General features: G+C 47.2%; 1 protein-coding gene across 1 annotated transcript in view; it reads right to left on the minus strand.

Moving 5' to 3' along the window:
• Nucleotides 1-809: 809 nt before the first annotated feature.
• Nucleotides 810-25,747, minus strand: part of DCLK3 (doublecortin like kinase 3) — a gene marked incomplete at both ends in the record, with an annotated part of 49,864 nt that continues 24,926 nt past the window's right edge. The window contains 4 exons of the mRNA XM_080715002.1: nucleotides 810-988; nucleotides 5,186-5,353; nucleotides 7,265-7,397; nucleotides 18,724-20,555. Coding sequence (XP_080571128.1) covers nucleotides 810-988; nucleotides 5,186-5,353; nucleotides 7,265-7,397; nucleotides 18,724-20,555 — 2,312 coding nt within the window. The remainder of the gene's footprint in view (nucleotides 989-5,185; nucleotides 5,354-7,264; nucleotides 7,398-18,723; nucleotides 20,556-25,747) is intronic.

Raw genomic sequence — 25,747 nt, forward strand, 5'->3', positions numbered from 1 at the left:
TAAACAGCTTCCTTGCCATCTGAAAACATCAAGAGTCGCACGAGTACACGTCTTCACATAGACGTGACTCAGGGTCAGGGAAAGGGGGACAGAAAAGAAGTATAAGAGGGTATGGTGGGGGCCAGAAAGACTGACTTCTTCTTTATTTTTTTTATATTTCTTTATATTTCTTTATATTTTTCAGACAGCACCAGGTCTGACTTTTGGTCAGCCTAAAATGCTGGAGACCGAGGTTGGCACGTCCTCCGTATCAACAGTTCTTGTCAATTAATCAAGAGCTCATCATATTTCTACAAGGTCAGATTGGCTCCAGGAGCTGCATCTGGACTACACAGCCCCTTGGCTCTCTTCACAAGCAGCGAGAATCAATCAGGATACAGATCCGCCTCGGTTGTCCAGAGTGCATTTTGATCAACCCACAAAGACCACAATCCACCTCCTTCAGTTGACGGGGAAGCTAGGAAGCACCACTCCTGTGAAACACCATGAACCTGGTTACGCGGAGGAAGCCAAACGCACCCTCCTTACCCAAACTCCTCCCCGAGGACAGCGCTTTCCGAAACCAAAAATGCATTAAAGACTTTAAACATACGAATCTAAAGATATGTTACAATGTTCCACATGAAGACTGGCTTAATTTTTAAAATATGCTTTAAAATATTCTGAGTATCTCTCCTTCTGATTCTCCAGTTGTGTGAAGAAGACCCGTTACTGTTTCTTCCCCGATCTTCCAGCCTCTTCTCTGGCCTTGAGCATCAGGGCTGGGGCCGAACAGATGCCTGGGTTCAGTGGTGCCTACGAGGCCGGCTCTACAACCCTCTCGTGCTGGCTCCAGCGGTGGCCTTCGCTGCCGGGGAGCCCTCCTTGTGCAGGCTCACTGGGCTGGTCTTCCCAGCCGTTTCAATCCAGGGATGCTGGAGAACCTGGTGTGCCGTGTAACGCTTTTTAGGGTCTACCACCAGCAGCCGGCTCACCAGATCTTTGGCAGCTACGAGGAATGAGAGAACGAGAGGAAAAGAGAGTGAACACAGGTGGATCTGAATTTCCCCTCCCCGTACAAGAAGGAAGAATGCTCACGCCCATGTGACCAGCAAACACAGACCAACTAACAGGCTCTTTGAGCCAAGCAAGCCAGTAGAAGATGAAAACATTCCAGACCTGTCTAGCCACTCCTGGCTCTTGAGTATTTCTGGCTAGATTGAGGAACTCAACTTTCATTTTATTTCCTGTGAAGTAATCTACATTTATAGTTATCCATGTGTGGCCAGGGGCTACTGTGCAATAGCACTGGTTGAGGAAATACTAATTTATTTCCCTACAATCATGGGTCCCGGCCCACCCCTTACATCCATGTACTCTGGTCAAGAGGACAGAGGTCACATACCATATTTCTATGCACTTTAAAATTTTAAATCAGACTAACAAGGTTTTTATAATGTGTGTGTGTGTGTGTGTGTGTGTGTGTGTGTGTGTGTGTTACTAGGGATTGAACCCAGGGGCATTCTACTTCAAAGCTACACCCCCCAGCCCTATTTTTCCTTCTTTATTTCAAAACAGGGTCTCACCAAGTTGCAGTTGTTGAGGGCCTCACTAAGTAGCTGAGGCTGGCCATGAGCCGACCATCCTCCTGTCTCAGCCTCCCAAGTAGTGAGACTACAAGGGTATGCCACCAGGCCCAGCTACACTAACACGTTTTTAAGTAGAATATGTCCACTCTTCTTACGGTGACAAATATGTCTTTATTTTGACAAAATTAGGGGGAAACAATATAAAGAAATTAAGTAGTAAATAGCACAAACTCAAAAATGCATTTCATTTTCTCCCCAGGACTGTGGCTGACACTAGAAAGATGTGGTGACAATTGGTGGGACAGGTCGCAGGTGGGAAGGACCAAGCATTTCTCCCCCTGTGGCTCTCACAGCCTGGCTCACTGGGCCTGCTCCTCCAAGCACTGGGGAAGTATGGAGGAAGAAAACATCACTTTTTTCTTTTACCTTCATTGAGGGATGCCTCTTACTCAATATCAGCTACTCACCCACCAATCACACCACACACACACACACACACACACACACACACACACACACACACACACTGTGCGGCCTCCTCCTCATCACAGAGACCACAAGATTTCTCCTGCCCATCCACCAGGGTCAAGCTGAGCAAATTCTGCCCACGAAGTGCCCCATCCCACCGGAGTTACTCCTTCAAGGTCCTCAGAGGCTGAGATTGACATTGAGAATTCTCAGACTCTCATATATAGGTGTGGGTAGCTGGCCCTCCCACTCCACGCTCTCCTTAACCCCTCCAAACAGCGGCTCCATGGACACCCTTCAGCACAGTGGAGAGAGACAGGGGGAAAGGCCTTGCAGGTCTTAAGGCATCCTTGGCCATTTGGAAAGGGAATCCGTGTGTGTGTGTGTGGTGTGGTAGTTGCTCAGGAGCATTCTACCTTTGAGCTACACTTCCAGCCCTATTTTGTTTTTATTTTAAAACAGAGTGTCACTAGATTGATGAAAGTCTCTCTATTGGCTGAGGCTGTCTTTGAACCTTCAATCCTCCTGTCTCAGCCTCCCAAGTACTGTGTTATGGTGGTTAGATTTTTACACATCCATCTTCTTGAAGGTGGATGATCTTCGAATAAAAAACTCACAGACAAGCGAGGAAAAGTTGTAGTGCCTGCCACTCTAACTTTATTAAGAATATAGCAGCTATTGCCGGGCGTGGTGGCGCACGCTTGTAATCCCCGCGCTTGGGAGGCAGAGACAGAAGGATCGCGCAGGTTCGAAGCCAGCCGCGCTGGCGTAAGAGACCCTGTCTCAAAAATATAAAATAGGTCTGGGAGTGTAGCCCGGAGGTAGAAGGGCTTCCAGGAACCCCGGTACCACCAAAAAAAAAAAAAAAGAATATAGCAGCTATATAAGTAATTAGAGGTCTCACTGCTATTACAACAAAGTCTTCATGTATAAATATAAAAGTAACTTCGTGGGAAAGGCTTGGGGGAAGAACTAGATAAGTTTCACACTGTGATCTATCAGGACACCAGACCTCTCCATATGGCTGCCAGGCAGAACTCCAGCTCACTGGGCAAGGCTCCAAGTTTCACAGAGGCCCATCTTCAGGATATCTCAAGCTATACTCAAGACCAGTGTTAGTTCTTAGAGTGTAGCCACAAGCCTGTCAGAAAACACATTATGGGTCAGGGTCCCATAATGCTGGGATTAAAAGCATGTGCCCCCAACGCCTGGCTTGGACAGGGAATTCTGTAGTCTTAACAAAGTGGTCTAGAAGCGGGGTCCTGAGTTCTGGGGGCACATCCCCATGGCTGCAGAGTGTTTTCACTCCATAGGGAGGGTGTAGCCAAAGTAGAATCCTCACTGAAATGGGGAACAGGACAGGAGCCACCTATGCCCAGATCTAAGGATGGTGCTGTAGAGTACCAATCCAAATGAGTTTCGACCCTTTGGCTTCCAAATGGAATTATCTTGATCAACTCAAGACCCTCACTCTGCCAGGTATGGTGGCACACACCCGTCATCCCAGGACTTGGGAGGCTGAGACAGGAGGATCAAAGATTCGTGAACAGCCAGAGACTTAGTGAGACCCTTACCAACTTAGTGAGACCCTGTTTCAAAATAAGAAATAAAAAGGGCTGGGGGTATAGCTGAGAGGTTGAATTCAGTGGGTTCAATCCCCAGTATCCCCCCTCAGAAAAGCCCCTCACCCTGCTTACTCTACCTACAGCAAGCCAGGCCTCCCCTGACCTCGTTTAAGGGGAGGATGAAGATTATCCCTTCCCTCAGCCTCCAGTCTCAGTGAAGAGAGAGTAAGTGGGTGGGGCAGTTCAGTAACCAATCTTAGAGGGCATATTTAGAGGGAAAAATAATTTGTGGTACTGGGGGAATTCCATCTTCGAGCTGCACCCCCAGCCCTATTTTTTATTTTTATTATTTTGAAACAAGGTCTCTCACAGGGTCAACTGGGTTGCAAAGGGCCTCACTAAGTAGCTGAGGCTGGCCACAAACCATGATTCTCCTGTCTCAGCTCCCCCAAATGTTGGTATTACATGTGTGTACCACCACGCCTGGCTGAGATTTTTTTTAAACCATCACTCCTATTTTTTTAAACTACAGACTCAAAACCTACAAGTAATGAATTCTCAACTTTACCAGGGTAGTAAGTAGCACAGGCAAAATCAGCAGAGACAAGGCAAAAGGTTCTACTTGGAATTAGATGGAGTTGAAGAGTTCAGGAAAGGAGGATCATATGTGTATCCAGGTCACTATAAAAGGTAAAGGCGACCGGACATGATGGTACACACAGCAGTTCCCAGTACCTGAGAGACTGAGAAAGGAGGATCACAGGTCGGAGCCCAGCCTTGACCACTCAGCGAAACCCTGTTTTAAAATAAAAGGAACTGGGGATGTAGCTCGAAAGCAGGATGGCCCTGTATTCAATCCACAGTACCGAAATATAAAAATAAAGGTAATGGCCAGGCGTGGTGGCACACGCTTGTAATCCCCGCGCTTGGGAGGTGGAGACAGGAGGATCGCGCAGGTTCGAAGCCAGCCACGTGCGCTGGCTTAGGAGACCCTGTTTCCAAATAAAAATGTAAAAATAGTTCTGGAAGTGTAGCCCGGAGGTAGAAGGGCTTCCAGGAACCCCAGTACCACCAAAAATAAATAAATACATAAATAAATAAATAAATAAATAAATAAAATAAAGGTCATGGACACTTTCACTTTTAGCCAAGTCCCTGGGCTGCAAATCTGCCCCATGGGATGCTTGGCCATTCGCATGTACAATAAGCACTTTCTGTTCACACTGTCTGTTCCACCCACTAAGATCATGTGTATGAGACGGCCTTTCCCTTTCTTTCTAAATGCGAGTCACAATGTATTGGGTTCTTCTCAGTCCTGGGCACTTGGTGACTACAGCTCAGGATGTTGATATTTTCTTTAAATCTTAACGTGAGTCTCAAAGTGTTCAGAGCGTTGCACAAACCCACAGGAAGATTCTGAAGAAATTCAGGTCGCGGCACGACAGGCTGCCCATCAGGCCCCGTGGTAGGTCCGCCTTGGGCTTCTCGCACGTCCAACCTGAACGCCTGCTTTGCCGCAGAACCCAGGAGGTATCCCAGCCCCACGCCCCCTTCCCTCTCCTATGCAGAAGCCCCAAGTCTCACCATCGGAGATACTGTCCCAGTAAGGAGCGAGAAACTCGAAGTGGCCCAGCTGGATGATGTTAAAGAGCTCGTCCTGGTCCCTCTCCGGGCTGCGGAAGGGGGGGAAGCCACAGAGGAGGATGTAGAGGATCACGCCCGCGGCCCACATGTCCACCTCCAGGCCGTAACCTGCACAAACAGAGGCGGGCGCAAGGGAACCTGAAGCCAGGCAGGCTCGGGTAAGAACCGCAGCGCTAGACCGTGCAAAAAGCAAAGCCGCTTCCCGGAGCGGTCCTGATGGGCACCGACAAGCTCTTCTACCCACTACTCCTTCCCTTGGGCCAAGCACGTCTACAGCAGTGTTACTCAAAGTGCGGCCCTCGGGCCACTGACACTTTGCGATCCTGCGTTACCAGGCTAGGAGACAAGAAGCACAGAAGTTGACGGCAAATATTTGGAACAATGCAGAAATTTGATATGGCTATAACATTTAAAAGCAAGATCAAGCCGGGCGTGGTGGCGCACGCTTGTAATCCCCGCGCTTGGGAGGCAGAGACAGGAGGATCGCGCAGGTTCAAAGCCAGCCGCGCGCGCTGGCTTAGGAGACCCTGTTTCCAAATAAAAATGTAAAAATGTAAAAATAGGTCTGGGAGTGTAGCCCGGAGGTAGAAGGGCTTCCAGAAACCCCAGTACCACCAAAAAAAAAAAAAAAAAAAAAAAGCAAGATCAATAGACAGCCCTCAGGGAACAGAACATAGGCCAGTTCAGGATGCTGTCAGGCACTCATGGTTAGTAAGCACCTTGTACCAGTTCGCACCACACGGAACATTTAAAGATGGGGACATACGCTAGGGTTGGTTTGAGAATCGCCCTGGCAGTCTCTGATTCCTAGCCTTTCATGACTTTTTCTCTCATTAAAAATGTATATTTGCCTCTACGATGATCATCAGAAGACTCAGGTTAGCCAAGTGTGGTGGTGCACACCTTTCATCCCAGTACTTGAGAGATTGAAACTGGAGGATCACAGGTTTGAGGCTAGCCTCGGCAATTTAGAAAGACCCCCGGCAACTTCACAAGACCCTATTTTTATATTTTAAAATATAAAAAAATAAGCCGGGCGTGGTGGCACATGCTTGTAATCCCCACGCTTGGGAGGCTAAGACAGGAGAGTTGCACAGGTTCGAAGCCAGCCCCAGCTACTTAGTGAGGCTCTCAGCAACTCAGTGAGACCCTGTTTCCAAATAAAATATTTAAAAAATAGGTCCGGGAGTATAGCCCGGAGGTAGAAAAGCCCCTGGGTTCCACCCCCAGTACCACACACACACATACACACATACACACACACACACACACACTATATATATATATATATATATATATATATATATATATTATATATATGGCTGCAGATGTGGCTCAGAGTTAGAACATCCCTGACTTCAATCTCCAGTACCACACACACACAAGACTGAGGCTACTCACATACATATACATGCACATGCACACACACACACTTTTTTTTTTTTTTTCGTGGTACTGGGGTTCCCGGAAGCCCTTCTACCTCCGGGCTACACTCCCAGACCTATTTTTACATTTTTTATTTTGAAACAGGGTCTCTTAAGCCAGCGAGGCTGGCTTCGAACCTGCGCGATCCTCCTGTCTCCGCCTCCCAAGCACGGGGATTACAAGCGTGCGCCACCGCGCCCGGCTCGGTGAGGGAATTTTAAAAACAATTTCCATAAGGGAAATACACCAAATGCTGTGGGCATGCATGTTGGTATCACTCTGAGTCTCACTAGGATGTGTAATTGCATTGTACCAATAAAAGGATGGAAAAACAATGACCAGAAGAACCCCTCAGCTCCCGTGGGTCAGCACACAGATTGGCCTTGCTTGCTCCCAACTCCCCGCCCAACAGCTCACGCTTTGGTCAAAGAAGCCTGTTCCAAATTTTTGCCTGAGTATCCAAGTCAAAGCCTTAGTCCCAGTTCTCTAATATGTCTAACTGCTCCGTCATGAAAGTGCTGCGTGTTAAAAAATGAAGCACTTGTTGAAATGTGAGCCAGGGTCCCACAGAACAGAGCAAGGGCCAGCACTTACCTTTCTCAGAAAGAATTTCGGGGGCTACGTAGGTGGGGGTCCCACACACCGTAAATATGGGTCTCACCACATGCTTGGCCAGGCCAAAGTCGGCCAGTTTCAAGGTGACAGATTTGTCTTCATTTCGCTGAACCTGTAAGGAACCAAAATTTCCAAAACCGTCAGAACTGGGATGAGAGCCTGGTGTGGCGGCGCACGCTTATAATCCCAGCATTCGGGAGGCTGAGACGGGAGGATCGTGGTTCATGGACAACCTCAGCTTCTTGGTGAGGCTCTCTGCAACTCAGTGAGAGCCTGTTTCAAAATAAAAAAATAGGGCTGGGGGTGTAACTCGGAGGTAGAATGCCCCTGAGTTCTATCCCCAGTATCACAAAAAAAAAAAACCTGTGATGAGAGCTAAGGATTACTAATGATACTGATGAGCCAGCAAGGATGCAAGGTGGGGCGAGGCCAACAGGAGCCTCATAAGCTTAGGCTTTAGTCCAGCTCAGACGAGTCCAGCTTGACCCCAGTGGTATGTGCTCACATGTTCAACCAAAGAACCCAAGCTAGATGTGCTGTACCAGCCACCAACATGGCAGCCAAAAGTGGCTATGTAAGCCTGGCCACTATCATCATAACTACACACCTGTAATCACAGTGCTTGGGAGGAGTATTGAGTACTCCCAGTACTTGAGACAGGAGGATCACAGGTTTACAGCCAGCCTCAGCAATTTAGCAAGGCCCTCCACAACTTAGTGAGAGATTCTGTTTTAAAATAAAAGATAAAATAGGACTGGGGTGTAGCTCAGAGATAGAATGCCCCTGGGTTCAGTCCCCAGTACCACAAAAAAACAAGTAGCTGTTTTTTTTTTTTTTTTTGTAAGTTCAGTATAAATTTCAAGTAGCTGTTTTGATTGGAAAATTATAATTTAGTTAGCCAGGCATGGCGGCACATGCCTGTAATCCCAGGGCTGCGGGGGCTGAAACAGGAGGGTTGAAGGTTTGGGGCTAGCACCAGCTACTTAGTAAGACCGTCAGCAACTAAATGAGACTGTTTCAGGATAAAATAACAATAATAAAACAGGGCTGGGAAATAAGCTGGAGATAGAATGCCCTGAGTTCCATCCCTAGTATAAAAAAAAAAAATTTATTTCACCTAAGTCTCATTCCCTGGAACAAGTGCAGGTGACCACCATTCTGATCCTTATAAACCAGTTCCCACTGCCAAGTTGGTATTTCCTATCCTCCTTCATCTGCAAGATATGTGCATGTAAGAAATGTAAGATGATGCTAGGGAGGAAATGGTGGGTCTTATCCTACTAGGAATGAATCTCAAAAGGTAAGCACGGTAGGTATTTAGGGCATTGTGCAAAAAAGACCCACAGTAAATAAGACTAACAGTATATTTTACATAAAAAAGGAGAAGCCAAGAAATAATGAGAGCGCAAACCCAGCATATCCTCCTGCAAGCTCAGAATGGATTGACACTGCCATGGACCACGGGAGGACCTTCCCTTTGGGGAAAAAGTTAAATAATTGGGCATGCTACCGTTTGGATGTACAATGACTCCTGCAAGAGCTCCTCTGTTGGCAAAAATGTTCAGAGGTGATTTAATGAATCAGGAGGATTCTAATTTCATCAGTGGATAAATCCATGATGGATTAATGGATTTACCGGACGATAAGGTAGGCAGGCAGTGTGGTCTGGAGAAGGTAGGTCACTGGGGGTGTGGCCTTGGGGATTATGAATGTCCCTAGTCCCCTGGCCTTGCTTTCTCTGTTTCCTGCACCATTACCTAAGCTCTGCAGACATTACTGGCCTAACATGGACTAAAACCTCCAGAGTTATGAGTAAATAAATGTTCCTTCCTCTAAGTCATAATCATCAGGTATTTGAGGTCACGGCAATGAAAACGCTGACTGAACCAGGGCACAAATCAAAGCCCCAGCTTCTTCAGTGCTATTTGGTACCTGTTCAAATAAGATCAATGATCAACTGGCCTATCCCTCATCACAGAAGTGGGTCATTTGGACCAAAGGTGAACTAAGCAGCTAATTAGACCCCTCTATACAAAGTTAATGAGATAAAACTGGGCATTTTTATCCAAGAAACTTATTGGTGCCATCAGAAATACAAGATAAATGATCAGCTTGGAGGCACAGACCTCCACATATCTCATGGAACTGAGACAGAGGTCCCACTGGTGCTACCATCACTTGGAGCAGGAGGGCATCGGGGGCTGGGGCACGACCCAGCCATGCCGGGTGAAACAGCCATCGCCTAATTCCAGATCAGAACAAGTCCTCTGATTTGGCTTGAGTTCCTGCCAGAGAGCTGACATCTCTATAAACAGCATGTGTCTTCATTACTGAGCCTGAGTCATCACTGGCCAATCTAATTGACGTCTCCATAATTGACCTAACCAAATGGAAAGTCACAGATTTAGAACTAAAACCCAATTCTGCTTGGACTGCATGTAGCAATAGACATAGCCCAAAAGGGGACAACAGAATAATTTAGGCTAGAAAATCTAGTTTGGAAGGAAAGGAAAAATAGTGTGGTGCCTAGAATTACCAGATGGATCGTCTGCATCAATCACATTTGCTGAGTTAATGGCTGGGGGGAAAAATATGTCCCCCCAAAATATTTGTAAATATTTCCCACCAAATGATTAGCACTGGATACACCAAAATAAGATGGTGTGTTTCTTTCATGAAAGAGCAAGCATCCCTTCTTCAGGGAAACCCTCAATCTGCAACCTACCACCACGGAGTCAGTAGCAACAGATTGTTTTGAGACTCAGACTTTTACCTTGAAAATTACATTAAATGTCTAGATGTTGATGAATACATTCTCCAAATGCCATATTTGCTTTTAAATTATTTTATGGGGCCAGCCTTGGCAACTTAGCAAGACTTTGTCTCAAGATAAAAATAAAAATAAAAATAAAAAATAAAAAGGGGTGGAGATTTAGCTAGCTGAGTGGCAGAATGCCCCCAGATTCAATCTCCAATAACACACACACACACACACACACACACACACACACACACACGTTACTTTATGGACCTATCTAAAATATATCATGCTTAGGGGCTGAGGGTATAGCTTGTGCAAAGCTACACCTACCTAGCATGTGCAAAGCCCTGGGTTCAGTCCCCAATGCTACAAATAAATAAATAGAATAAATTAAATATATTATACAATAAATTAAATAATATATTCAATATTTTATTATATAATATATTTAATATATTATATAATAAATTAGATATATTGTATTTTTGAGGTTCAACTATTCTCTTTGAGTCTCTGGGTGACCCCAGCACATCAAATCATGCATGAGCAGAATGCAGGGTGGTATGTTTATATCCTCCCAAAGCAATTTTAATTTTTCTGTTTCAAATGTGTGTGTGTGTGTGTGTGTGTGTGTGTGTGTGTGTGTGTAACTGGATATTGAACCCAGGGGGCATTCCTTCTCTGATCTACACCCCCAGCCCTTTGTTATTTCTTGTTTTGAAACAGGGTCTCACTAGGTTGCCGAGAGTCTCGCTAAGTTGCTAAGGTTGGTCTTGAACCTGCAATTCTCCTGTCTCAGCCACCCATGTGCTGAGATTACAGGCATGTGCCACCACACCTGGCTTCTTCCATCAGGAGTCATTTATTCTTCTTCTTCGGAGCTGCCATTTCTTTCATAAGCAGCTTTATGACATTCGAGGCCAAGCACCAACTATGAGTTTTCTGGTTTGATTTAGTTTTCCAACAGGCATCTCACATTCTTGGCCTCAGAACGCTTCTCATCCTAACCCTTGACATGAAATGGTTCACCCCTTCCTGTGATAATCTTCCTCCTAGACTCCACAGGACCTCAGAGACCATCAGCCTCAAACCTCCACCCAACCAGAAAATCGTCTAGTTTCCACTGGACCGTCATGTACTGCTGAATGAAACCTCAAGAAGGGAAGAATCCACTCTGCAGCTTTAGAGAAAGCTCATGTCATGAATGTCCAGCTTAACCTGTGCGGAGACTCGCCCCCATGCCATGTCACAAATCCACTGCCACCCCTTCCCCAAATCTGGGTGACACAGGATCAGGACACGTCCCTTCGAAGATGGGAACCAAGTACCATGACCCCAGCTTCCCTCGGCCCCTCTTGGCTAGCATTCCAGAAACCCCCAGCCAACCCTCACAGGCTCTGGTTTCCTGACCCGTACCCTCGCACTCCTCTGTACTCTGACCGGCACCAAAGGTGTCGCTTGGCAGCTTGGTGTGATAGAGATCTCAGCCAGCCCAAATCCACCAAAACAGAATCAGCCTTTCTCCACGACCCCAGGGGGATCCGTGTGTGCGGTAAAGATGGAGTGATCTGGCTGTCATCGATGCCTCTCTGGACCAGAAACACCAGAATCAAACACCACACACCAGTGTGATTTGATCAGCGTGCTGGACCGCTGGGCTCTCAGCGGGCCAGGCATTGAATGGCCATCAGGGCGGCCAAAGAGCCCATTCGATGCCCCACTTAAGTGTCCTCGCCTCAGAAAGCCTTCCCGAGCTGGCCTGGGTCTGGGGAGCTCTGCCCAGAGCCTACTCACACACAGCTCTTCTTGCCCTGGCCCCACACCCGCCCGTCTCTATCTTCCGGTTTATCTAAACTGACTCTGCTTGATCGTGTTCTGTCGGGACTTCATTTCAGCCCCCCGCCTAACTGCCAGGGTGTTGGAGATGGCCTTACACAGGGCTGATGACCGTTGTCTATCTGCGTCCGTCTCCCTCTCTCCAGCCAAGCCAAAATGCCCTGCTTCGAACCCAGGTGATCTATCCCGGTTACATAAGCATCCCGGTGACCATATCTTGAAGGAAGACTTCAAGCCACAAATGGAATCTTTGTTCTTCTGAACAGTTTGCCTCTCCTCTGCCCTTCAATGACTAATACATCAATTTAAATGCACCCTGGCAATTTTTCATCTCTAAACAGAAGAGGGCAGCAGAGTACGCTCCAGACAGTACGCAGTACCTTAAAAACTGAGACACTGGAGGAGGTACCGGCCAGGAAATGCATCCAAATAACGTTATTTACATATATGACCAGACCGTATGAGTCTTGCTATCATGGGCATCTATAATGCACCAATGAAAATGTTTAAGTAAGACACGGGTAAAGCTCATTTATCTTTGCTGACTTCTTACAGGATATTTCATGAACCTTTTCCCTCCAAGTCACGCCAGAATACCGGTGCCTAAAATTAATTTGCATCGCAACAGTAAAAGATCAAATGATCGAAAATGACGGAAGACATCAGTGGGGTAAGGGCTTCCCTTGGGACCTCTCCCAGGACAGGCCTGCGACGTGACTCGGGGCTACTTATCACACCAGCTTTTCTTCAACTGAATTATCATCTAGTATTCATTCAACAAATAGGAATTTGATGCCTGGCATGTGCCAGGCACTTTCCTAGGGGTTAAGAGCAAAGCAATGAAAAGAAACAAAGCTCTTGCTCTTAGGAAGCTTCTTTTCTATTTCTGAAAAATATTCAAATAAATAGCCATTGTCAGGCAGTGATATCAAGAAGATAATAAAAGCTTGCTGTTAAGGATCTTAACCAAATAACCAAACTAAAGGCCTCTATCATTGTAGTTTTTCTTTAATGACTTCACGTTATTGATGAAATTCATTTTTTCTTGATTTTATGGAGCATAAACAAGATATGCTTCATAGCGTGTGTGTGTGTGTGTGTGTGTGTGTGTGTGTGTGTGTGTGTGTTGCTGGGGAGTGAATCCAAGGGCATTCACTTCCAAGATACACCCCAAGCCCTTTTTTATTTTTGTTCTTGAAACAGGGTCTCTCTACATTGCTGGTTGCTAAGGCTCCTCAAACCTGTGCTCTTCCTGTCTTGGCTTCCCAAGTGTGGGACTGCAGGCTGCACCACCACACTCAGCTACAATTTTTTTTAAATTACTGTGATGAGTATAGAAATACATCCATCAATACTTGGACCACTAACGAGAGGCCTGGGTACCTCTATCTTATAAGCCAAGGGGAAAGGAGGTTGAAATTGGAGCTGGTCAAAGTCCTGCTGATGAGGGAGAACTTATATGTGCATTATGGGGCCACTAGCTAATACCAATAATCACTCCATTCTCCTTGTACATTAAAATTGAAGCAGAAAAACAACCTAGGGGCTTAAGATTACATCATTCCACAGGCCTGCTTTAGAGGAAGAAAAGGCAAGATGTATGCTTGGCTATTTTTCCTTCTAAATTTTCTTTGCCACCCTGGGGGACACCAGTCAATGCCCTATCCTACCCACATTCAGTAGTTAAACAGACAAATCTGTTCTTCCTAAAACCAGCAAGAGGCCAGAAAGAGGGCACCACCTTTGTCCTCGACCAAGTGATAACCTGTCCCCACAACCCCCCTTCTGATGGTTTTTGTTCCCAGCACCCCAGAGCTCTGGCACTGGGGCTAAGAATTGGAAAAATCAACACTCAACACATCAGTGGAGGGACAGCAGCCCGCCCACCCATCTCGTTCCTTTCTACCCTATTTCCAGAGCCCACCCTTCTCTTCCCCTCATTCTGGAAGGGATGTCTGGAAGCTCATGGCTGATATTTCTTTGTTCTCTTCCCTTACCCAGCTTTCTTTGCTGGATATTAACATCTCAGCCATTGGCTATAAATAACCTGGCCTGCCTGCTTCCCGGTCCTGCGTGTGCTGGTCTGATCAACCTTACTTCTGCTTCTCTTTGTTTCCTTCCTGCCTTCTCCAGGGCTCAGCCAACACCACGGAGCATAGTCTCACCCCAGCCAACAGCACGAAACATAGTCTAATCTCTTCCGGGGAGTGTGTACTGGCAGAAGAAGCAATTAACATATATATTTCTGCAAGCTGGAAATTCTCATAATTAAAACTTCTTTTGCAAGATCTCAGGAGTCTAAACAGCCCTAAGGGAAGAAGAATGCTAGCGTAGGATCAGGAAATGTGATCAGTAGAAACAGAGCAACTTGGTAATATCGGCCTGAAATTCTACTCTAGGGCTTAATTATCAGGCATAAATATTTCTGTTGATTAAAACAATATGATAAGTTGGCTATATTCATTAGGAGCTCTTAGCACATTTAGAAAGTCTTTAAAAGCAGCAGCAGTTTAGTCAGCCATGTAATCAAAAGTTAGTTCTAGCATGACCACTTTTCTAAGCTTAGCAAAGACACAGCTCAGAAACAGCAGCCATTCATTAAAGGGAAGATGTATTCATTTAACAATACAAATTAAGGCAAGTGAAGAATATTAATTGGTAGATAGTAATCACCTTGACAATTATTAACAGCAAACCTTAGAAGACTAAACAAATTTGTAGTGTAATTATCGTATCAGCAAGTTTAGAGATGACATCTTCCTTAACCCAGACAAAGGGCTGATCGTCAGAGCCAACACTATCTTCACCTCTGTCTGAAAAATCAGGAAGGAAGCGCTGATATTAGATAACATTCAGACTCCTGGTAGCAACATGTTGAACCCCAGTCACCAGAAAAAGGACAAACATTTCATAAATATGACAGACCTGCCCATTTCGACAAATGCAAGCCGACAAATTACCCACAGGACAGCAAATGCATTAACCCATTCTCTACAAGATGGCTCAGATATGTAGCTGTCTGCAGTTACAGAAGAAGCCTTACCACTAACACACACACGCACACACACACACACAGAGAGAAGTTTATTTAGATAAGGGGAGTGGATACTGTTCAAAGTCAGAAAGAAAATGGTCTAGATATCAATTAAGGCCAATATCAATAAACCATTCATGTATTTAAACTGAAAAATAACAGCTATCTACAATTATTTCTCTCTCTTACACACACACACACACACACACACACACACACACACAAACATACTTCATCACCCAAAGTACTAAAAGCACTATGCACTGACACTTAAGTCCACGAAGACTTGTCAAATGACTTGCAAGGCAATCGGCTTGTCCATCCCAAACCCATTCCATGCAGTGTCTCTACTTCCTGGAGCAAACTCCTCCAGGCCTACTAACCCGGTACTCACTCTCCTTTTAAAACCTTCTGGCAAGTCCGTCCCTTCACTCAAACACAGCTCCTGTGGCCCAAAAGATGGACCAAGCAACAGACCAGCTTGGTCTGTTGTTAGAAAATGCAAGCTACGCTAAATGTCCCCCAAAGAAAACAGTCCTATAGGGCAAATTCTCATTCCACATATTTGAGAACGTGTAAACTGTTACAATGCTTCAGCAGGCACGTGTCTGAAATGTCCAGCTCATGGGACCTACTTGGGCCTCTAATCAGAATTTCTCCTGCTTCCACAATCCGGTGGAAAGAGCAGAGAGCCATTAAAAAGACACTTCCCTGTGGCGAACTCCAAATGTCCACCATAAACAGCGTTTGAAAGCACCTGAGCTCAGACCCAACACACAGAAATAAAAAGCGAGTGGGAAGACCAAGAAAACTAGCTGATGCAAAAATTAAATTTGCAAAGACAGTGTTATTAGAGGGGGTAATTCAGACCACTCAGGCAACCAGCCAAATTGCATCTGCAATTCTCTAAAACTGAACAAAAACAAGGTTGCTCTACTCAGTGGCCAACGTAGACCTCATTTCACCAGATAATTAGCTTGACTCACTCCGAGGTTCACTCTGCTCTTGGGAGTAGTTTAGGACAGATGAGTGTATCGTGACCATGTTTTCAGGCTGGGTGTACAGCCATGGAAATTACAGGAAACAGGCTGAACCCCTGCCTACCTCCCCCCAAAACCACGGCTTGTTGAAATCAGCCTCCATTCACTATTGCTCCGTCTGCCGCAATCAGACTTGAATGCTTACTCAGGATAGCCACCTTGGTATCAGAGTTGTTTTTAATGTAATAATATTGATGGTAGATGTAATAATAATGGTGAAATGCTGGCTGTTTCCCAGGCTGCATGCTATGGTCTTGATTCATTCATCCATCTAAGTTTACTAAATGTCCACCATGTGACAAAACTGCTCTAGGTTTCAGGGTATACTCCAAATAAAACAGAGTCCCTGCTGTCATGGAACAACTTTTTTTATAATAGGAGAATGAAGACAGAAAAGTAAATAAAGCAGGTGTCAGAAACAGACGTGGTGGTGCACACTTGCAATCCCAGTACTTGGTAGGTTGAGACAGGGGGAATCACAGGTTTAAGGCCAGCCTTGGCAATTTAGTGAGATTCTGTTTCAAATTTTAAGTAATAATCATAAAATAAAAATAGACTGGGGGTGAGATGCAGGAGTAGAATGCCTCTGGGTTCAATTCCCAGTGGTGCAAAAACAAAAGAGAAAGAGAAGGAGAAAGACAGAGAGAGAGGGAGAGAGAGAGGGAGAGAAGGAGGGAGGGAGGGAGGGAGGGAGGGAGAGAGAGAGAGAGAGAGAGAGAGAGAGAGAGAGAGAAGAAGAAGAAGAAGGAGGAGGAGGAGGAGGAGGAGGAGGAGGAGGAGGAGGAGGAGGAGATGATGATAAGACCATGTCAGGTGGTGATGGAGCTATGAAGAAGAGTGTAGGATACAGATAGCAGATGAGGACTGTGTAAGGATGCTGTCCCAAGGAAGACGGCCTGGGATGCGCTTATGGTCAGACATGCTGGGTTTATCGACTCAGGTAGCAAAAGAAACAGGAGTGGGGACATTCACCCTTGGGGTCTGGCATCTAAGCAAGAGGATGTTCACAGAACTTATTATAAGACTTGGGCTGGGCTCCATGACTTGAAGGAGAGTTCAAGAAAGCAGGGATTGGATAGTGTCCAGAAGCAAGAGTGGTTCTAGGGTTGAGTCCCTTACTAGTTCCCATTCGAAGGTGGCAGGGCGCTGGCGAGGTGGGCTCTGAGGGTGGCCAGCGGGGCCATAGGTGGCCCTGCTCAGTTTAGACACCATGCTTGTCATTCTCTGCACTCAGACATTATCTTTTCAAGGAGTCTTATTTTGCTTGATACATCATGGCCACAGAATGGCCCTACCAGATGTCGGTGTTCTATGGAGCTATGTTCAACAGGAGAATGTCAGCGCCCAGCTATAAGCACAGCTAGCTCCTTGCTCTCAAGAGCTGCTTCCTTTGCTCAATCTCCACTCAACCTCCAGGGTCATTGCTGTTTTTCTCCTGTGAATGAGTACACTAAGGTTCAAAGAGGTGAAGAGTTTATCTAGGAACAAACAAACTAGAAAGACAAGATTCGAGCCCAGGGTATCTGTCTGGACACCAACCCCTTATCCAGTCCTCCAAGACCCATGCAGCGCTGCCCCTTTTTAATTCCTTGGCAAATCATCTCCTCCAAAGGGAAGGCCACAGTCAACAGGAGGTCGGATGCTGGGCACAAAGCCTAGGGAGAGATCTGCTACCTGGTACCCAGGCCAGAGGATGTTCACATGTTCAAGCAATTCAACCCACACGGTACCACCATGGCCATGATGTCTCCCAGGGATGAGGAAACATTTTCCACTTCCTTTAAATCAGAAAGTTTGTTTTTCAGTAATTTAGTCAAAACCAATTTTATCTCAGCAACTATTGCCAAAGTTTGAACATCAGAACATGTTAAAATAAGGTACAGGTAGAGCTGGGCAGGGTTCTGTACGCCTGTAATCACAGGCCTTGGGAGGCTGAGACAAGAGGATCACAGGTTTGGGCTAAGCCTCAGCAACTTAGCAAGGCCATGTTTCAAAATAGAAAATTTTTAGTTGGGCATAGTAATGCACACCTATAATCCAAGTACTTGGAAGGCTGAGAAGGGAGGATCACAGATTGAAAATGAGGCTCAGAAACTTGGCAAGACTCTCCCAAAATTGTTTCAAGATAAAAAAAAAAAAGGCTGGGGATATCGCTCAGAGGTAGAATGCCCTTGGAGTCAATCCCCAATAACAAACAAATAACAATAATAACATAGAAATAATGTCCTACTGTGCAAAAGTAACAGAGAATGAAGTCATTCGTGTTTATTTTATTTTATTTTTATTTTTATTGTGGTCCTGGAGATTGAACCCAGGGGCATTCTACCTCTGAGCTACACCCCTAGCTCTATTTTATGTTTGTTTTTTGTTGTGTTGTTTTTTTTTCCAGTACTGGGGATGGAACCCAGGGGCAATCTACCTCCAAGCTACACCCTATTTTTTATCCTTTATCTTGAAACAGGGTCTACTGAGTTGCAAAGGGCCTCACTAAGTAGCTAAGGCTGTCCGCGAACTTGCAACCCTCCTATCTCAGTCTCCCAAATGCTGGGATTACAACTGTGCACCACCACACCCGACTTTATATTTTATTTTAAAACAAGGACTCACTAAGTTGCAAGGGCCTCACTAAGTTGCTGAGGCTGGCCTGGAACCTGCGATCATCCTGTCTCAGCCTCCCAAGTACTGAGATTACAGGCATGTGCCACCAAGCCCAGCTAGCCTATATTTTAAGAACACCGTCTCCCCTAGCAGCAGAAGTTGGGCTTACCAAGAGATTTTCAGGCTTGAGGTCCCGGTGGACAATGTCTTTGTCATGCATGTGAACCAGAGCCTTACACAAGTCCGTGATCATCAGAGCAGCGTCTGGCTCCGGGAACTTCACGCTTTCTATGATGGCATCGAAAAGGTCCCCTCCCTGCACGTACTCCATGACCAGGTAGATTTCTGCCTCCGTTTCGTAGACTTCGTGCAGTTGGACGATGTTGGGGTGAGAGAGGCTTTGGATGATCAAGATCTCGCTGTCCACGATGTCCTCCTTGCCCTGGAGCTTGGACTTGTCGATGATCTTCATGGCGTAAGCCTGCCTGGTCTCCCGGTGCTGGCACTCCTTCACTATGGCAAAATTCCCATCGCCGAGGACCCGGCCGATCTCATAGTGCTTCTCCACGTCCGCCGCGATGATGCCCGCCGGCCGCGGCTTCCGGCCACCGGGCCGCTCAGCCTTGGTCTCTTCCACCCTGGCTGGGGGATCATCTCTGGGCACCCCCTTTCGCCCTCCAGACGCAGCTGGCTTCTTCTCGGCCTCTTTCTCTTCCCCTCGGGGCCTGGGGAGCTTCTCAGGGTCAGCCTGGGGCCCTCTCAGGAGCCAGCCCCCACCGGGCTTGGTACTGCAGAGGTGCCTGGTGTCTCTCTTCGCGTCCCTCTGCCCCTCCCCTGTGGCTGGCACACCTTCTGCCACATCCTTCTTGGTTTTAGCGTGGATGTCCCGACCCTCGGGGTCTCTGTCTGCTTTCTTGTCCCCGTTCTTGCTGGGCCGCCTCAGCTCCTGGGTGGGATTCCTGAGGCTACTCTTGCTGGTGCCGGCCCCCTTCTGCCCTTCATCCCCAGCCGTGGGGTTCGCCTCGGGGGACCTCCTGCAGCTCTTGGTCCTCACCAACTTCTCCGTCGCGTCGTACTGCGGGCACCTGCCCATGTCCAGCTCGCTGGTCCCCAGGGAGAGCCGGTCCCGCTGCTGGCCCTCCGTCTCCCGCTTGCATTTCTCGCACCTGACGATCTCCCCCGAGGTCTTTTCTATCTCCACCCCCAGGTGCTTCTCTCCGCTCACCTGACTCTCCAACAGAGTGGTTTCCCTGGGCATGGGCTTGGTGCTGCCAGCTTCAGGCTCCCGCTGCCCCCTGGCCCACTTCTGGGCCCGGACCTTGTCCTCGGGTACCGGCTCCTGGGCTGACTTCCCCGGGGGCCTGATGGCTGCCTTCCTGCCTGCAGTTTCATGGCTGCTGCTCCCCGCTTCCCCGCAGGGGTGACCCCCTTTCAGAGCCTTGCCGTAGAGTCTGCTCCTCAGCCTGGGAGAAGGGACCCAGCTGTGCTGGCTCACGGTCAGCGCCCGGTTTTTGTTGGGATACAGTTCTTCCATAGCCATCTGAATGCTCTTCAAGGTCAGCGGCTCCTTCCCCATGGCTATGAATGCATCCCCTTCCCTGAAGAAATCAGAGACGCTCCTGATTTCCCGGCCCTTGAGGTTAAACAGCTTCCTCACGCGGTCGCTCTTCCACCTCGGGAAGCCCAAGGCCTCCGAGATGTCGGCGATGAGCTGCTCGAAGGTCTGCACGGACCTCCTGTTGAGGAGCAGGGTGACCTTCCGGAGGGGCGGCCCGCCCAGCTTCACCACCGTCACCACCCTGGGCTTCAGCGGGCTGTGGTCAGCGTGCACGGAGGGAAGGCTGCTCTGGGGGCTGAACACGGGCATGACGGAGCCCCGCGGGCCCAGGAAGGATTTCTCCAGGTTCCCTCGGCCAGCAGGCAGCCAGGCGCCCTGCAGCTTCCGCTCTGTGATTTTTGAGCTCAAATATTTTAGAGAATGGTCACACACGCCTCGGGCTCCTGCAACAGAAGACAGACAACAGAATGTGAGTCAGGAGGGATTCAAAGAGTGCGTTAGGCTTTATCGAAAGTGACTGAAGGTCACTGTTCTACCATGACAGGTCTTTAGGGTGTGCGCGTGTCGGGTACTGGGAATGGAACCCAGCGGCTTTCTACCTCCACCCTACACTCCCAGCTCTTTCTTAAACTTTTGTTTTGAAACAGGGTCTCACTAGGTTGCTGAGTCTTGCTCCATTGCTGAGGCTGATTTCGAACTTCTGATCCTCCTGTCTTAGCCTCTTAAGTACTGGGATTGCAGGAATATGCCACCACGTGTTTTTAAGAGTGGTCTCTGAGCCGGGCGTGGTGGCGCACGCTTGTAATCCCCGCACTTGGGAGGCTGAGACAGGAGGATCGCGCAGGTTCAAAGCCAGCCTCAGCTACTTAGTGAGGCTCTCAGCAACTCAGTGAGACCCTGTTTCCAAATAAAATAGGTCTGGGAGTATAGCCCGGAAGTAGAAAGCCTCTGGGTTCCACCCCCAGTACCACCAAAAAAATAAAAAATAAAAAAAAACAGTGGTCTCTTGGGGTCAGCTTCAAATGAGGGAGGCTTTATACCTGAAGTCTAAAGCTCTAGTCTACTCTAGAAGATGGGCAACACAGAACAGTCAGCACTAGACTGAGGTCACCCCTGAGGCTGGTGGGGACTCGCCCCTTCCAGACACACCATACCTAGGGCACCCACCTCCAGATACACTTGGCTCTGGAAACACAACTCCAGCCTCCCCGAGGGGAGCTGAGCTTCAAGGTTCTACGACTAAGACACGAGGCCCAAGGTTCACTGCCCAGGAAACAGCGGAGGCAGAACATCGTGGACCTCTAAGGGGCTCGGATCTCACCCACCTCTTTAGCAAGAGCAGTTCCCCAGCTGGACTTCCAACTCCTCTACGTAAGGCAGGAAGGGAAGAAGGTGTGGTCACAGGGTTTGAGGCAGATCTGGATTTTAAACCCAAGTGATCGCTGCCTATTTATGTGAACTTAAAATATTTGTCTGTCTGTCTGTCTTTTCATCCATAAGGTAGGAATGCTAACGCTTTCCTTTCAGGGCTTTTATGAAGAATAAATAAGAAAACAATTGTGGCTCACGTAACTACCATTTTTGACACATGGTGAGGACACAATAATTGCAAGTTACAAATCTTGGAATCTTAATATTTGTTAATATCCATTCCGTATTGTAATTTAACTAGTGGCAAAATTCTTTTCTTCTTTTTTTTTCTTTTGGAGGTACTGGGGATCCTACCTCCCAGCTACACCCACAGCCCTATTTTTTTTTTATTCTTTATTTTGAAACAGGTCTCACTAAATTGCAGAGGGCCTCACTAAGTAGCTTAGGCTGGCCACGAACCTGCAATCCTCCTGCCTTAGCCTCCCAAGTACTAGGATTACAAGCGCGCACCACCACACCTGGCTCAGTTAGTAACATGATTTACTAATAAGGTAGAGAAGTCTACTGTGCACAGCGCCCCCTGCCATCACAGGAAAATGCTACACCAACCTGATTCTAATTGAGATTCTCTTGAATTAGGGATTAACATGGTAAAGTTGAAGTAGGTTTCAATCTAAGTATATAGAAACTTCCTTCTATGTGCAGGGCCCTGGGTTTGATTCCCAGCATTGCAAAAAATAAGAAAACCAACCAATGTCTCACTAATATCCAGAGCTTAAGTTATAAGAATTTGTATGAATAAAATAAGGCTGTATTTCTTGACCAACTATATCCAGCCAGAATTAACTAGTTGAGGCAAAATTTGGTTCAATTTCCCCAATTTCTACCCAGGTTAGAAAAAGAAAAAAACCAGAAAGCAACAGAATGTGTAATTCAGTTAAACTCTGAGGGTTGGCTGAGAATTATTCAAGTTGCTCCACAGGACCCATATTCCATACCCTGTGTGGAGGAATCCGCCACTTGTACTTCCTTTTAAAGAAGTTAAAAGTAATTATTTATAAGTGTATTTGAATCAACTGTAGCAGGGACTCCTGTCATGCCAGGATGGGCAGTCTGGCCCAGCATGTCCACACAGAAAGCTCTCTGCTTTGTCATTATGACACACAATCTGTTTGGAGATGATTTCCATCTGGACACAGGTGTCAGATCAGATGACAAGGTGGTGGCTGGTTTTGATCTTCCCACACGCCACCAATTTGTGAGCTTAACCACCACATTTACAGTTCCAGGGTTTATGGACATCTGTCCCCCCTTCTCTCCATCTCTTGAATCGCTCTACTCCCATTTTTGCCTGAGACGGCTGATGTAGGGAGAAGGATCTGCAGTAGCAATGTCAGTCTGCATTTCCTGACATGGGGAATGGAGGAAGGGTACCAACGCTTGTATGCAGGCCAGGCGTGGTGCAGGCTGGTAATCCTAATACTTGGGAGGCAGAGGCAGGAGGAGTGCAGGTTCAAGGGCAGCCTCAACAAATTATCGAGGCTCCCAGCCACCTAGTGAGACTCTGTTTCTAAATAAAAAATAAGCCGGGCGTGGTGGCGCACGCTTGTAATCCCCGCGCTTGGGAGGCAGAGACAGGAGGATCGCGCAGGTTCGAAGCCAGCCGCGCGCGCTGGCTTAGGAGACCCTGTTTCCAAATTTTAAAAAATGTAAAAATAGGTCTGGGAATGTAGCCCGGAGGTAGAAGGGCTTCCAGGAACCCCAGTACCACCAATAAATAAATAAATAAATAAATAAATAAATAAATAATAAAATAGGGCTCAGGGGTGCGGTTGGAGGTAGAAGGCCTCTGAGTTCAACCTCCAGTACCAAAAAAAGAAAAGCAAATGCCGGTGTGCAGAGGGCTGGCATCCTTGATGCCATGAGGTTGTTCTGGAGGAGGACCGAAAACAAAGGAACAAAGAAAGAGAAATACCCCCTGCCCATCATCCTGCCTGGAGATGACCTAGCCACTGGTACACCAACCAGTGGCTTACTCGACTACTCCTGTACCTCCCCTTCCTTACCCCATAAAAATCCCCGAGCCTGTAAGGAGGCAGGCTTCTGACCCTCTTGGGCTCTCCCCCTGGTCAGATGCCTCCTCCCAGGTTTTATTCCTAAAGCCTGTTCCCTGCTGTTGGGCCATGTTTTCTTTGCCCCCATTGACCCAACTTCATAAAGTGCTTCATAAAGAGAAGGATCCTTGCTATATAGATGTCAGGCTAAGAAAATGAGGCCCTAATTATTTTCTCTGAAAAGGCACAGTCTAGGAACACAGAAAGGTATCTTAGACCATATTTCAGACAAGAGCTTTCCAGAGAGTCCCAATGGATCATTCATTAGATAAGGTCAGAAAACGGCAGAGCCACCAGGAAATTTGGAGGCATCCAGAGGCAGATAAAAGGGAAGTGTCTGGGCATACACCATAGAGAATGCTTGGAGGCCAGGGGTGGAGTTGCGCCCCCTAGCTGAAGGGTAGAGGAACCACGGTGTGGGGCTGGAAAGGGTGTCCACAGGGCCACTGAGGTTATAAATGAAAGTAAAACTCGTGATGGAGCAGAAGACTCTGTATCATGGAGAAATGGCCAGGCAGCCACCTCGGGATGGTGCCGGGCAAGGACACACACCAGGTCACCAGGTGACATAAGACTCACCTAAGGAGGTGAGTTATATAAGGGAAGAAAAGTCATAGCTCTGAACCAGGAAGCTAAATTCTGAGCCCCAAACCCATAACCCTGGAAAAGAAGTATTCTCTTCCAGGAAAGAAAGAGAGGGGTCCTCAGGGGATAAGGAGGAGGAAGAGGAAGAGGAGGAGGAGGAGGATGACGATGACGACGACAAAGAAGTCTTCAGTAATCTGTTAGGAATGCTGGAGCATGTAGCATCGAGGAAACTCGGGAAGACCCTGGAGGAAGGACTGGGATGGTCAGCAGCATTCATGAAACAGGACAGACATTGGTGGGTCTTACATATTTTGCAGTGACAAAGATGCAAGCCATGATGACACCGGTGGCTTCAAGATCCCAAAAAAGATAACTGTAGAGTCCAGGTGTGCTGATGGGCAACTGGCCCCAGTGGTACCCACCTTTGGGGTTGGAAAGAGAGATGTGCTCCCAGGATGGCTGAGAGAATTTCAGCAGATGCACCATATTTCAAGACTTACCCTGACCCTTCCTATTTAGAACAACCTGGGAACACACCCATCCCTGAACCCAGACAGGGCCCCAAAGAGCAATCCTCATCCCAGGGTGCAGCCAAAAATAATGTAAAGACAGAACAGCTTGGCCTCTGCCACGGCAACCTCGGGCATGCTCGGTCGGCTGCCCAGGCATCCACAGACTCGTTCAAATGCTCCGTGGTCCAAGGCAAGAGTGAAAACTCCGCCCCCCACCTTCTCAGAATAACTGGGGCCAACAGAAATGGTGTTTCCGGTTCTGTCTGCATCTAGCTACTGAGGAGTGCCAGGAAAATGTGGTTTTCTCTTCCACATGCCCTCCTTTGTGCTTTTTTAAAGTTCTCAGTCAGGAGCAAAGTTTTCTTCTTTACAAGTAAGGGAACAAAACAAAGAGAGCCTGAATGCCTGGTTCAGAGACTGGGAGAGGAAGAGCATAGCAACCCCGAGGCCACAACCTTGGGCTCCAGGAACTTTCTCATCCCCAGGACAACTGCAAACCAAGTACTTCCAGGCTACCCAGAGCAGCACTCTTCTGGTACCTACCCCAATCTACCTAATGTGAAAGCCAAAGACCAGCCAGTATCCATTCAGACTCTCCAACAATACCTTACAAAATCAATGAAACAGAGTCGTAAGAAACTGCCAGGGGTTATGTCAACTTTGACCTCCAAGTCAGAAATTTCATATGACTCAACCTCCAAAAATCTAAGATAATAATCCATAGCCTGTTCCTACATTAGCAGCAAATAGTTTTCAAAGCTACAGAAGGTTGAGATAGCAGACAGTAAGCGTGGTAATTCCCAGGCCTGAGCCACCAAGCCAATAGCTTCCCAGGATGGAAGTCACAGGGGACACCTGGCCAGCAATACTCTATCATTTTGTTAACTTCCTACAGCAACATAAATTGGTCTTAATGTAATAGTGTCGCTGTCTTTGCTTCCTGTTCCCCAGGACAGAGTTTATAGGGTTCCTCTCCAGCGATAAGGTCACCCCAGCCATATAAAAGAACAGGTAGTTCCTTATTACCATCCTCAAAGGCCAAATCCAAAC

Source organism: Muscardinus avellanarius, assembly GCF_963383645.1.
Source record: "Muscardinus avellanarius genome assembly, chromosome: 18".
NCBI lineage: Eukaryota > Metazoa > Chordata > Mammalia > Rodentia > Gliridae > Muscardinus > Muscardinus avellanarius.